This window comes from Myotis lucifugus, unplaced genomic scaffold (genome assembly GCF_000147115.1).
Source record: "Myotis lucifugus unplaced genomic scaffold, Myoluc2.0 scaffold_87, whole genome shotgun sequence".
Lineage (NCBI taxonomy): Eukaryota > Metazoa > Chordata > Mammalia > Chiroptera > Vespertilionidae > Myotis > Myotis lucifugus.
Window position 1 is genome coordinate 4,632,615 of NW_005871135.1, and position 14,223 is coordinate 4,646,837.

Genomic DNA, 14,223 nt, shown 5'->3' on the forward strand with positions numbered 1-14,223 from the left:
GCGGCTTTGCCCGGGCCCAGCTTTGCCAGGAAGGATGTCCAGAATGACATCCGGAAGACTTTTGGTCTATCCAGTCTAATTAGCATATTACCCTTCTATTATTATAGATGTTATGTATGTCCAACTTTGTGTTAATTCTGACTTGTATGTATGCATATGAGTGTTTATGAGATATTGGCTATTCTTCCTTTAGGATGGAAATTTGATCAAGTGTGACTTACATTCTCAAATCAGCTCTGTGGTGTGTGTGTGTGTGTGTGTGTGTGTGTGTGTGTGTGTGTGTACCCATGACTCAAGTATTTTCTAAAGTGTCCTCCTTCTGGGGCACCATTACCTAAGATACTCAAATTCTAAACAACACCCTGTTTCTTGAAATGGATCTGCTATCATTTTTATGTACCTGAGTGTGACTGAGTTGCTCAAAATTTTCCAACCTTTTCTTTATTTTTACTAAACATCCCAGGGAAACAAACAAACAAACAAACAAACTAACCATATCTCCAGGCATCATGATATGTGGAAGGTGTTGAGCAGAACTAGCATTAAATAGTGAGGAGACCTGGAGAAGGTATATAAAACATTGGTCTCACTTTCACATCTATACATTGGAAAGACTGACACAAGTTTTGTGAATCTCACAGAGGCCCTCTGTAAACAGTTATTGCATAAATAGGCCTAATGTATTTGAGAATTTTTTTGTCAGTTGGAAAGTAAATAAATATGAAGGACTATAATTATCTAGTAAAGGGAATAAAAAATTTTTGGACAACTCTGGGTCCTCACAGCTCTAAAATAATATACTGTGCTTGGCTCCTAAGCAAAATAAGAGAAATTTCCCTGTGTAACAGTTAAGAGCATGGGTTCTGATCACACAGACATTAGACTGAACCCCATAAAGTAGCTAATACTTGGTGATTTTTAATTTATAGAAAATGGTAATACATATATATCAAGTTATAAACAGTACATATCATATATGTAATAGATACTAATATACACACGTGTATTTGTGCGCCATTCTGTCCCTGCTGTACTGCTCTGTGCCTACAGAATTTGTGTCATTAATTTTTCTATTTCTTAAAAACTAAAATTGGTCAAAGAATAAAAATTCTTAGAGCAGCCGTGAAGAGGTTTTAAAATATGAGAATGCAAGGCTAATGTGTGGATTTAATTAGGAAATGTAGGTAAAGGCCTTAGCCTGGTATCCCAATGTTCATCTAAATGTTCAGCATTATTATGGAAGACACTTTGTGGACTATTGTGGTTTTGAAGATATTCTGGCATCAAGTGGGTTTCAATGGCACCCATTTCCAGAGTGTCCCTGAGTTTAGAGCTGAGGGTCAATGGGAGCCCGCAGGTTCACAGGAGGTCTGACAATGCTCCAACAACACCCACTCAGTATTGGAGTCTCATGTTACTTTTAGGCAGAAACAACCGACACCACTTTGCAGGGGCTCACCTTCTATTCCTGCCACAGTGAATCATTATGGTTTGGCTCTGGCCTGGTGTAGAAATGATCACTCCATGTTCATGAAGATGTAAATTCATAGAAGTTTACTGCTATGTGATGAGGTCTTGTGACTACTTTGGGGTTCAATGTGTTATTGGAGCCAGACTGGGAGAGAGGGAAGAGGCATAGATCCACAGATGTGAGAAATTAATATGAAAGTATTTAAAATTTAATGGTTTTCCCATTAATGACAGTATGAGTTGAGATGTCCTGTTCATCCTTTCTAAGTTCCTGAGATTCCCAAGCCTTCTTCATCCCCAGCAGACAGAAGAGCAGCATGAGGCCTGAGAACCAGAGCAGCGTGTCCCAGTTCCTCCTCCTGGGACTCCCCATCCCGCCAGGGCAGCAGGGCGTGTTCTTCACCCTGTTCCTGGGCATGTACCTGACCACGGTGCTGGGCAACCTGCTCATCATCCTGCTCATCAGGCTGGACTCTCGCCTGCACACGCCCATGTACTTCTTCCTCAGCCACTTGGCCTTCTCTGACATTTCTCTTTCTTCTGTTATTGTCCCAAAGATGCTCAGGAACATGCAGACTCAGCAACAATCCATCTCCTATGTGGGATGCATTTCTCAGTTGTATTTCTTCATGCTTTTTGGTACTCTTGACAATTTTCTTCTGGCTGTGATGGCATATGACAGGTATATAGCCATCTGTCACCCTCTGCACTACACCACCGTCATGAAGGAGGGGCTGTGTCTGCTGCTGGTGGCTGGCTCCTGGATTCTCTCCTGTGTCATTGCCCTTTTGCACACCCTCCTCTTGGTCCGACTGTCTTTCTGTGCTGACAATGCCATCATCCACTACTTCTGTGACCTCGCTGCACTCCTGAAGCTGAGCTGCTCAGACACCTTCCTCAATGAGCTGGTCATATTCACCGAGGGAGGAATGATTTTATTTTCATGTTTTGGTGTTATTTTGGGCTCCTATATCCTTATAGGGACCATCATCCTGAGGGTGCCCTCAACTAAGAGAATCCTTAAAGCCTTTTCTTCCTGTGGCTCCCATCTCTCTGTGGTGTTTTTATACTACGGGACAGCTACAGGCGTTTACTTTTTCTCCTCATCATGGGGTTCCAAAGACATAATTGCTTCAGTCATGTATACAGTAGTTACCCCCATGCTGAACCCCTTCATCTACAGCCTGAGGAACAGAGATATAAAACAGGCCTTAGAGATGTCTTTCAATAGGGTTAAGTTCTTTAAGATGCAATCACTAAATCCTCTTGTTGCAGTGAGGAGCACAGTTAGATATATCTCTTAAAATTATTGTATGGTTTACACCTCTATATTTCTTTCATAGTATATACATTATCTTGCCATGTATAAATGTTGTTTATATGGTTACATTTGCTTCTAGGATTGTTAATAATTTTTTATTCATAATTGATAGTTTTTGCTTGTCCATAATCTCATAATATATATGCAAAATCCCATGCAAACCCATTACACAATCATAATTGTGGTTTTTCTCATTCTGTTTTGAGATATCTGATTTTTTGTTTATGCAGTTTTAAAAATTTTATGCTATAGAAGACTCACTTATTTAGCATCATTATCTGCTCCTGGTGACCTTTCTTTTTTTTGAACTGTTTTTTTACGCTGGTTTAAAGCTGATTGTGCACATCTCTTCCTAATTCACAATCAATGACATCATGTTGTCTGACTGCAATCAGCCATGGTCAGAATAATTACACTATGAAATTATGTGCTGCAAAGCCTAGTTGTTAGAAAAGAAGAGGAATGGAGTTTTTAAAAATGCATTTAAGATCAAACTACTTTGTTTATTATTATGAAAAGTTTCTAGTAGTGGGTCCCACCTTAATGTCATCTACTTCTGATAACTGTATAGATATTTATATCCATAGATATAGTTACAGACATATAGATACAGATAGAGATATAGATACCAGTATAGTATAGCTGGTCAAGATTCAACTTTCTCATGGTTAGTGTTTAAATGGTATTTCTTTTTCATCACTTTAAACTTTTCTTTGTCCTTATGTCTCTCAGGTGTGCATGGTTAAATATGTAATGCCGGTTTTTACTCATTTTATGTAAGGCAACAATTATTATATTTTTGGAGAATATTGTCTATAAACATCTAATCATATTTGAATTTTTATTTTCTATACTACTCTGTTTTTATTTGATATATCTGTTTCACATAAATCCTCTCTCATATTCCTCCATTTTAATTAAATACTTTAAAATTCAATTTTCCCTCAATTAACTTATTAATCATACATTATTATTTTTATTGTTTTATAATTATTTTCTGTTCTGTATGCAGATATCACTTCTTACTTTATTTTTAGCCATTTGAGGTATACAATTCAGTGGCATTTAGGGCACTCATCACCAATATCTCATTTTATGACCACTAAAGAACACTCTAGAGAACATCAATTGAGTATTTTGCAACTGTGAACCAAATAAAAGCAAAGGTATCTATGAAGCAATGTGGAAAATATGCAGATATATTGCTAAATGAAAAACAGCCATGTGTAAAAGAGCAGGATAGCATGTTCCTCTTTATGTAACAATGAAGGGGAATAAAATACACGTGTGTGTGCCCATTTGAGCAGAAAGAAGCACAGGAAGAATAAATCAGAAACCGAGATTGTTTACCCACAGGAGGTGGGCAGAAGGGATGGCGAGATGAGTTGGATTTTTTTTATGTAGTTTTGACTATGCTGTATTTTGCCCCCAAAAATAAATAGGAGAGGTGGTGAATAAAGCAAAATAGACTAAAACAATACAAATGACCTGAAATTATATTTCAAATTAACCCCAAAATTAGATTAAAGGGGAAAATAAAATAAATAATCTAAGCAATTCTTGAACCCATAATTTTGTCTATATATTCCCACAATTAAAAATAGTCTAAACAATGTTATAAGCTGTTGAGTCTCATTAACAGTGGTGTGAATTCAAGATTCTGAAACAAGTCACCATATATCCAAAGACTCAGCAACTAAATAAACACGGAGGAAAAGGGTTTCACTCTCACTCTCAGGAAAAGGTGCTCTGCACATGGAAAAGGAGAGGCTGGGAAGGACTCTATGGTGTCAAACCAGAATTGGAGCTATCAATCAGAAGTCATGGGTTTTAAAATGTATAAATAGGTTGCAATTTATAGGTTTATGTGAACATCTATACTGTTCCCTTTCCCCATTCTTTCTGTGCCACTCCTGACCCATCCCCCGTGGTAAAAACTTCCTTTAGTTTCTTAATTTCTGATTTTTCCTTCTGGTGTCTCTTTTATAGATATTTTCTAGTTGGCTTCTCTGTGATCATTTAGAATCTTTGTAAGTAATGAAGACACCGAAAGTTTCAAAATGGCAATGTATTATAAGTCAGAGAATAATAATCCATGTATCCATAATGATAGAAATGAATAAAGAAAATAAGGGTAAGTTCCTTCTTTTAAAGGAATATCAACTTACACCTGCCAGAATGGTTACTATCAATAAATCAACTAACAACAACTGCTAGCAAGGTTGTGGAGACAAGAAAAACCTAGGGCACTGTTGCTGGGAATGCACACTGGTGCAGCCACGGTGGACAACAGCATGGAGTTTCCTCAAAAAATTAAAAATGGAACTGCCTTTGACCTAGTGCTCCCTCTTCTGGGAACATATCCTAAGAATCCCAAAACACCAATAGAGAGAATATATGCACCCCTATGTTCATAGCATAACTATTCACATTTGTTAAGATCTGAAAACTGCCCATGTGCCCATCAGATGAGTGGATAAAAAAAGCTGTGGTACATTTACACAATGGAATACTACATGGCTGTATAAAAGAAGAAATTCTTACCCTTTGCAACAGCATAGATGGACCTGGAGAGTATTATGCTAACAAAATAAGCAAGTCAGAGAAAGACACATACCTTATGATCTCACTAATATGTGGAGTCTAATGAACAAATAAAGTGATGAACAAGATGGAATCAGAAGCATGGATACATAGAACAGAAAGGCAGAATCCAGAGGGGAGAAGGCTTGCGGTGACTAGGTAAAGAAGCTGAAAGTATTAGCTAAAGAACATATTTGCGTACCTCATGGAAACAAACAATAGTATAATGAAGGCCAAAAAAGGGGGAGGAGAGGTGGCAAGGGACAAGTCTGCAATAATATCAACAATAAAATTTTTTATAAAAAGAAAAGAATACAACTAAAAAGGAAGAAGTGATAGAATTAGAAAACTCACCATTAGACCTCCATATTTGCCATATGACCACAGACATGAATCAGTAGTCCCTCAACACAAGCCAGAAGGTAACTTGTCTACTTGTCTGCACACCCTAAAACAAGACTGTGGATCAGATACCTAGCAAACACACACACACACACACACACACACACACACACACACACCCCTTTAAAACAACATGTACCCAAGCATACACAATCCATGCACACACACACACACACACACACACAGTCATGAACACAGTGGGTGAGATTTTAATAAGAAAAATGTTAATGTTATAGTATCACAATAACTACCCGATGATACCTATTAATTACAAAAATGTTAATGTTATAGTATCACAATAACTACCCGATGATACCTATTAATTACAAATTTAAAAGAGTAACTTTTTAAAAAATGGTAACATTATAGTACAGACACCACCTTAACCAACTAATCAAGGATAAAAACTCTAGTAATTGGAAAAATTAACATCACAAACCTAATTATATGCACTGTGGTATATGCTGAAAACAAATGCTGAAAACAAAGCCTGAAACATATATGTATATATATGTATATACACATAGAAGGTAAACATCATAAAATGTTAACCATTAAGAAATCTGGCTGAAGCTTGTCCAGGAATTCGTGATACCATTTTCACAACTTTTCTATATCTTTGAAATCATTTCAAAATAAAAAGTTGAAAAAACTTTGTCCCAGCTCGAGCAATGCCCAAGAACAAAGCAGTCCAGGGCATGACTGGAATCAGGGACACTGTCCCCTAGGACTCCAGTCTCTGACTCTTGGACACACAGCTCCCAAAGGGCAGTCAGAAATTAGTCACAAGCTTGGGGACTTGGTTGCAGTTTCTCATTAGTATTTAAGTGTCATCATTTCCCTGGAGCTGGTTAAGGAAAAGGAAAGTCTGTAGAAGTGCCAAGGCCACACTATTTCTTCTGTGTGTCTGGACATTAGGTCTCCTGAAGAAAAGCTGAGGAGATGGGCGATAAACTGCAGCAGATGGTGTCTGAACTCACCAATGAGGAGCCCAGGTGAGAGGAGCTGGAAATCTGCACTTGGTGATGGATCTGCCTGTGTGCTAGTGGGTTCATGTGTGAGACTCTGTGTGTGTGCATGGATTGTGTATGATTTGTTACATGTTGTTTTATAGGTGTGTGTGTGTGTGTGTGTGTGTGTGTGTGTGTGTGTGTGTGTGTGTGTTTGCTAGGTATCTGATCCACAGTCTTGGGTGTGCAGACAAGCAGACAAGTTACCTCCTGGCTTGTGGTGAGGGACTCCTGATTCATGCCTGTCATCATAAACACTGGCATCACAGCTGAGCATCGGGAGTGAGACTGTTGCCTCTGCTGCTGGACAGGAAGATCCCAGACCTCATAAGGATCCAAGGTCAGGTCAGAGAGGGCTCACACCTCTGCTCAGCAGCATTTGCTGGTACATGTGTGAGCTGTTTGTGGGGGACACACTCGTGTGTGAGAACAGGAAGGTGTGTTGTTGGGTTTTCTCTGTCTGTTATCATGTGTGTGACCACGTGCATGGGGTGTTGTTGCTGGGTTAATGATTTGCCTATGACTGAATAGGCTTAATTGCTCCAAGCTGACCGCTTCCTCAGGAAGGAGATGGTAAGGAGGGTGTGTGCTGCTTGTTGTACTGAGTGTGGCTGGATGTGCATGTGTGTTGTTGGTGTGTGTTTCTTGTGAGAAATTTGAATTGTTTGTGGCCTTGTGAGTTTTGGTGAGGTAGGTGTATAGTGCAGAGTTATGTATATGTGGTGAGTTGAGTGTTTTCCAAGTGTGTCATGAGTCACCTGTGTTGATGTGCCTTGAGAGTGTGTTTGTGGGTGAGTGGTGCATCATTGTGTGTTGTGTATGTCTCACTTTGTGTTTTACTTGTGACTTGTGTGTATGTATATGAGTATTTATTAGCTGAACCCACATTAACCATCCTTCCATTAGGATGGGAAAGTAGTCACACGTGACTGGAATCCTCAAATCAGCTGTGTGTGTGTGTGTGTGTGTGTGTGTGTGTGTGTGTGTGTGTATGTGTGTCTGGGGCTTCCAACGTGCCCACATGACCTCAAATATTTCTTTCAGAGCCCTTCTCTGGGGGCACCATCATTGGCTGAAATAAAATTCAAAGAACCCCTGTTTCTGACACGGATCTGCTGATCTTCCCACATACCTGAGTGTGACTGCATCACTCAGAGGTTTTTAACACTTTCAGGCAAAGAAACATTAGGTGTCACGGTGCATGAAGTCAGAGTGCAGGACTGCTACCAAATGGTGGCAACCTTGAGACAGTCACTTAACTTGGTGGCCTCTGTTTTCAATCTACAAAGGGGAAGGAATGACACTTGCCTCAAAACACAGGCCCTCAACTAACATGTATTTGTAAGCAAATGATAATGAATGTAAGGGCCATTTGTCAATTGAGAAACATCATATAATTGATGAGAATTCTCTAGGCAGGGATCTAAGAAAATTTTGAAGTACTGGCAAAGGGTGTTCCCAATGAAGCGGGAAATTTCTGTGGGGAGTGAGCAAGAGCACGGGCTTTGATCATGCAGGCATATTAGACTGAACTGCATGATATAGTCAATATTTGTTCATTTTTCTCCTTTACATTTATTGTTAATTAAAGTAGACATACAATATTATATTAGATTCTTGTGTGTACAACCTGGTGATTAAACACTTATATACCTATCACCATAATAAATCTAATAACAGGCAGTCACATACAAAGTTATTACAATACTATTGACTCTATTAAAGAGTATTTGATACTTTTAACCTACAGAATATGGAAATACCTATAATTTACATCCCTTATATATATATATATATATATATATATATATATATGGAATTTACATCCCTTATATTTCTATTTCCAAACAACTGAAATAGGAAAATGACCATTCATTCTTAGTGCACCTGGAAAGATTTTTAGTCTGGGAATGTAAGGCTGATGTTGGATTTAGTTAGGAAAGTTCGTAAAAGCCCTTAGCCTCGTGTTCAGCACAGTGTTTATGCCCCCAAAATGCTCAGCATTGCTATGAAAGACAGTTTTTGAAATATTCTGTTTTGGGGTTTTTCTGGCATCAAGTGGGTTTCAATGGCCACCCATTTCTAGAGTGTCTCTGAGTTTACAACTGAGGGTCAATGGGAGCCGGCAGGTTCACCGGAGGTCGGACAATGCCCACTCAGCACTGGATTCTCACATTACTTTCAGGCAGAAACAACTTTCACCGGTTTGCAGGGGCTCACCTTCTATTTCTGCCACAGTGAATTATTATGGTTTTGCTCTGGCCTGATGTAGAAATGATCCCTTCATGCTCATCAAGATGTAAAGTCAGAGGAGTAGGGATCTTGCTTTCCTTGTTCACTGCTGCATCTCTGTCCTTACTAGAGATGTTAAAAGTAACCCTATATAATAAAAACCTAATATGCAAATTGTTCGATCTGGAGTTTGACTGCTCTCTATGACGTGCACTGACCACCAGGGGGCAGCACAGAACATGGCAGGCATCGGTGACCCGAAGCTGGCAGCAGGTGGCAGTGGAGGCGCTGCTGGCCCCAATGGGTCCCAACGAGAGTGGGACCACAGCAGGATGGTGGAGCAGGTTAGTAGGCAGCGCCAGGCCAAGGTGGGTGTGATCAATCACCCCGCAGATGGTGACCAGTAGCCGCGGTGGGGGGTGGGGCCACTGTCCAGCTTCCAGGAGCTGAGAGAGCCAAATGGGGGGGCCTGGGCCCGATTGATTGCCCCACAGGCAGGATGGTGGAGAAGGTGAGGGGGTGGCGCCAGGCCACAGCAGGGTGCCAGGTGGGACTGTGGGGCTGTGAGACTGGGGGCGCAAGCTGGAGCTGCGAGCTGGGGCCCGATCCCTACAGGCCACCCCGAGGGACCCCACCAATGCACGAATTCATGCACCGGGCCTCTAGTCTCTCTCTCTCTATATATATATGCCTAAGCAACCTTTACGACTGAACGACTGGAATGACTGGAATGACCAGTCGACCAGTCGCTATGATGCACACTGACCACCAGGGAGCAGACACTCAATGCAGGAGCTGCCCCCTTTTGTCAGTGCCCTCCCACAGCCAACCTCCCACAGCCCCTCCCCCCAGCCGGCTGACCTCCCATGGCCCCTCTCCCGGCCAGCCGGCCCCCCTGATAAGCCCCGATTGCTGGTTAGGCCTAGGGAACCGACCTGTGCATGAATTCGTACACCAGGCCTCTAGTGTTTGAATAAAACAGTGAACCCTCTCTTGCTTCTGTGTGATGATGTCTGTTTACTACTTTGGGGTTCAATGTTTTCCTGGAGCCAGACTACAATGGAGGGAAGTTGTATACATTCATTGATATGAGAAATTAATATGAAAGTATTTAAAAATGGTTTTCCCACAGAATGACAGTATGGGATGTGATGGTCCTGGTCATCATGTTTAATTTCCTGAGATTCCCACATTTTCTTCATCCCCAGCAGACAGAAGAGCAGCATGAGGCCTGAGAACCAGAGCAGCGTGTCCCACTTCCTCCTCCTGGGGCTCCCCATCCCGCCAGGGCAGCAGGGCGTGTTCTTCACCCTGTTCCTGGGCATGTACCTGACCACGGTGCTGGGCAACCTGCTCATCATCCTGCTCATCAGGCTGGACTCTCGCCTGCACACGCCCATGTACTTCTTCCTCAGCCACTTGGCCTTCTCTGACATTTCTCTCTCCTCTGTTATTGTCCCAAAGATGCTCAGGAACATGCAGACTCAGCAACAATCCATCTCCTATATGGGGTGCATTTCTCAGTTGTATTTTTTCATACTTTTTGCTGGTCTTGACAATTTTCTTCTGGCTGTGATGGCATATGACAGGTACGTGGCCATCTGTCACCCCCTGCACTACACCACCATCATGAGGGAGGGGCTGTGTATGCTACTCGTGATGGGCTCCTGGATTACTGCCTGTGGAAATTCCATGTTGAACACCCTCCTCTTGGGTCGACTATCCTTCTCTGCCAACAATACCATCCCCCACTTCTACTGTGACCTCGCTGCGCTCCTGAAGCTGAGCTGCTCTAATGTCTCCCTCAATAAGCTGATGATTTTCACCGAGGCAGGAATGCTTTTCTTTTTGTGTTTCGGTATTATTTTGGGCTCCTATATCCGTATAGGGACTATCATGCTGAGGGTCCCCTCCACTAAGAGACTCTTTAAAGCCTTTTCTACCTGTGGCTCCCATCTCTCTGTGGTGTCTTTATACTACGGGACATCTGCAGGTGTTTACTTTTCCTCCTCATCATGGGGTTCCAAAGACATAATTGCTTCGGTCATGTATACGGTAGTTACTCCCATGCTGAACCCCTTCATCTACAGCCTGAGGAACAGAGATATAAAACAGGCCTTAGAGATGTGTGTCAATAGGGTTAAGTTCTTTAAGCAGCAATCACTAAATCCTCCTGTTGCAGTCAGGAGCACAGTGAGATATATCTCCTAAAATTATTGTATGGTTGACACCTCCATATAACTTTCCTAGAATATGCATTCTCTTGTCATGTATAACCATTGTTATATGTGCACTAGCTCATGTTTGCTAATTGTGTTAATAATTTTTTATTCCCAATTGATAATTTTTGCTTATTCATTATCTCTTATAAGATAATGCAAAATCCTATGCAAAACAAGTTACACAATCATAATGGCAGGTTTGTCTCTTTCTGTTTTGAGATATGTCATTTTTTCGCTTATGCATTTTTAACATTTTTTATTACTAATCGTTTATTGAAAGCAGTAAGAGATTCCACGACACCAGATAAACCAGTTCTGAGGTTTTACCAGAGATAAATTTTAACAGCTCTAGTTTCTTCAGTGTTTATCAAAATACAAAAGAAATAAGTAGAGGTTGTTGTTTTTGATGTCAACCTGACCCTTGCAGGCTGAGGGAGTGAAAGCACATGTGGACGGGGGCTCTGAGGAGCTGGGCTAAGATGACTGGTCACCTGTCTGCACTCCTACTGGTGAGACCCAGACAACCTGGTGCAAGTGAGTGTGTGTAGGGACCAGGGGGGTCTCCTGTTCTGGCCAGAGTGGTCCCACCAAAGCACCTACACTGATCCATACTGACTGAAGGGAAGGCTGGGGCCCTCTAAGGGGTCTGAGTGGTGGTCGCACCCCCAATCCCACCCCCATAGGCAGTGGTGTCAGCACAGGTAGAAGCACGAATGCTATGGGATGCAGATGACCCAGTGAGACAAAGCCAATCAGGGACTATAAGTGACCATGCAGAATGTATTGTGGCTGGTTCTTCCCACTGCATGCTTCAGATGGCAGACAGACCACAGGCAGACTGGACTCAAGCCATTACTGCACAACCTACACTAGGCACATTTCTCCCTTCTCCATGTTAAAGTGTCTCCTTACCTTGTATTTATATTATAAAAAATGCACGGAGTTTGTGTTAAAAACCAACCACCAAAATGGATCTCAACACAGATTTAAAGCCCAGAGGAGGAGTGTTGAGGTGATCTCACAGCAACTCCTAGAGTCCCCACCCTGGGTGCCTAAAATCCCTTCTCAGTACTAAACAGTGGGTTGATTCTGATATTTTTATTTTATTTTTTTTACAAAAAGAAAAACTGAGTTATATTGCTTAGGAGTACGGAAACTGCCTCATTGGAAACAAGAACTATTTACATTAAATAAAAACCCGGTTGCAGGCTGCGTCTGCACATGTACAGCACGATGAAGCACAGTGGGACCGACCATGGAGACAGCTTCCGGCACTCACCCACAGGGGCACGTCTGCCACATGAGAGGAAAGCAGGGTGAAGGAGGGAGTGAGGGGGAAGAGAGGAGTTCGGCTCACTCTGGTTCCGGAGCTGATTGGACAGCCAGTCCAGTCCCTCATAGAGCCCGTCCCCACTGGTGGCACAGGTAGCCTGAATGGACTGGTTCCTGTGGAGCAGAGGGGAGGCCCAGCTTGTCTGTGATCTCAGCTGCATGCATGGCATTGGGGAGGTCCTGCTTGTTGAGCAGGACAGCAGCCCTGAGCTCATCCTCTGCCAGCATCCACATAAGCTTCTCTCGAGCCTCGTACACACGCTCTTGGTCATTGCTGTCAACCACAAAGAGACCTTGTGTGTTCTGGAGGTAGTGGCGCCACAGAGGCCGGATCTTGTCCTGGCCACCCACATTCCACACAGTGAAGCTGTTCTTTTTTTTTTTAAAGGGGAGAATGATGATTTTTTTATTTTTTTAAATATATTTTATTGATTTTTTACAGAGAGGAAGGGAGAGGGATAGAGAGTTAGAAACATCGATGAGAGAAACATCGATCAGCTGCCTCCTGCACAATCCTTACTGGGAACGTGCCCACAACCAAAGTACATGCCCTTGACCGGAATCCAACCTGAGACCCTTGAGTCCTCAGGCTGACGCTCTATCCACTGAGCCAAACTGGTTAGGGTGAAGCTGATGTTCTTATACTACACAGTCTCCACCTTGAATCCAGTGATAAGGATGGTGGTCATGATCTCACCCAGCTTCAACTTGTACAGGATGGTGGTCTTCCCTGCAGTGTCCAGGCCCACCACGAGAATGCACATTTCTTTTTTGCCAAAAAGGCCCCTGAAGAGGTTTGCAAAGATATTCTTCATGCTGTAGACTGGAGGGAGAGACACTGGCCAGAGAAACCCTCGGCAGCAGCCGTGCTTCTGTTATTCTGAGCCAGGCTTTGGTTTTGCTCCCACCCATTTTTAATGTTATTATGTTATAGAACACTCACTTATTTAGCATCATGATCTGTGCCTGGTGATCTTTCTTTTTTTTGAACTGATTGTTTTTATGCTGGCTTTTGTTGGCTTCTGGCTAATTATGTTGGCTGACTGCAATCAGCCATGATAAGAATAATTACACTATAAAAATTGGTATGTGCTACAAAGCAAGGCTGTTAGAGAAAGAGACTTTTTAGGAATGCATTTAAGAGCACACCACTAGTTTTATAATTAGGAAGAGTTTGTTGTAATGGGTCCCTACCTGAACACCTTATCTACTTCTGATATTAATATAAATACTTTATATCAATAATAGGGGCCTGGGGCATGAAATTTGTGCATGGGTAAGTTCCCTAGGCATGGCCAGCAATCAAGGCCGATCGGGGCCTTCTGGCTGCCAGCCGGGTCCTTCCTTCATTCAAAGCCATCCCCTAGTGGTCAGTGCACATCATAGCGAGCAATCAAACTCCCCGTCACTTGGTCGAACTCCCGAGGGGACACTTTGCATATTAGCCTTTTATATATATAGATACATATACAGATATAGATAAGATAGAGATATAGATACTAGTATAGTACAGTATAGTATAGTCAAGATGCAGCTTTCTTGTGGTTATTGTTTAAATGGTATTTCTTTTCCATCACTTTAAACTTTTCTTTGTCCTATGGCTGTCAGGTGTGCATTGTTAAAAATGTAATGCTGGATATTGTTCATTTAT

At 42.0% G+C, this 14,223-nt stretch overlaps 1 protein-coding gene and 1 pseudogene across 1 annotated transcript; one reads left to right on the forward strand and one right to left on the reverse strand.

The window, feature by feature from the left end:
• The first annotated feature begins 1,787 nt into the window (after positions 1 to 1,787).
• On the forward strand, positions 1,788 to 11,229 carry LOC102428281 (olfactory receptor 1J4-like). Its single transcript, XM_006091141.2, has 2 exons — positions 1,788 to 2,284; positions 10,242 to 11,229. Exons 1-2 carry the CDS (start codon positions 1,788 to 1,790, stop codon positions 11,227 to 11,229), a joined length of 1,485 nt encoding a protein of 494 aa, XP_006091203.2.
• A 1,192-nt stretch (positions 11,230 to 12,421) lies between these two features.
• Positions 12,422 to 13,437, reverse strand: LOC102428596 (annotated as a pseudogene).
• Positions 13,438 to 14,223: the final 786 nt, after the last annotated feature.

What these genes read in the sequence shown, in the direction of transcription:
- LOC102428281 (XM_006091141.2), top strand. Translation starts at nt 1,788, where the DNA reads ATGAGGCCTGAGAACCAGAGCAGCGTGTCCCAGTTCCTCCTCCTGGGA. An exon ending in ACCCTCCTCTTGGTCCGACT is followed by an intron (nt 2,285 to 10,241) that starts GTCTTTCTGTGC and finishes ACAGAAGAGCAG; the next exon opens with CATGAGGCCTGAGAACCAGA.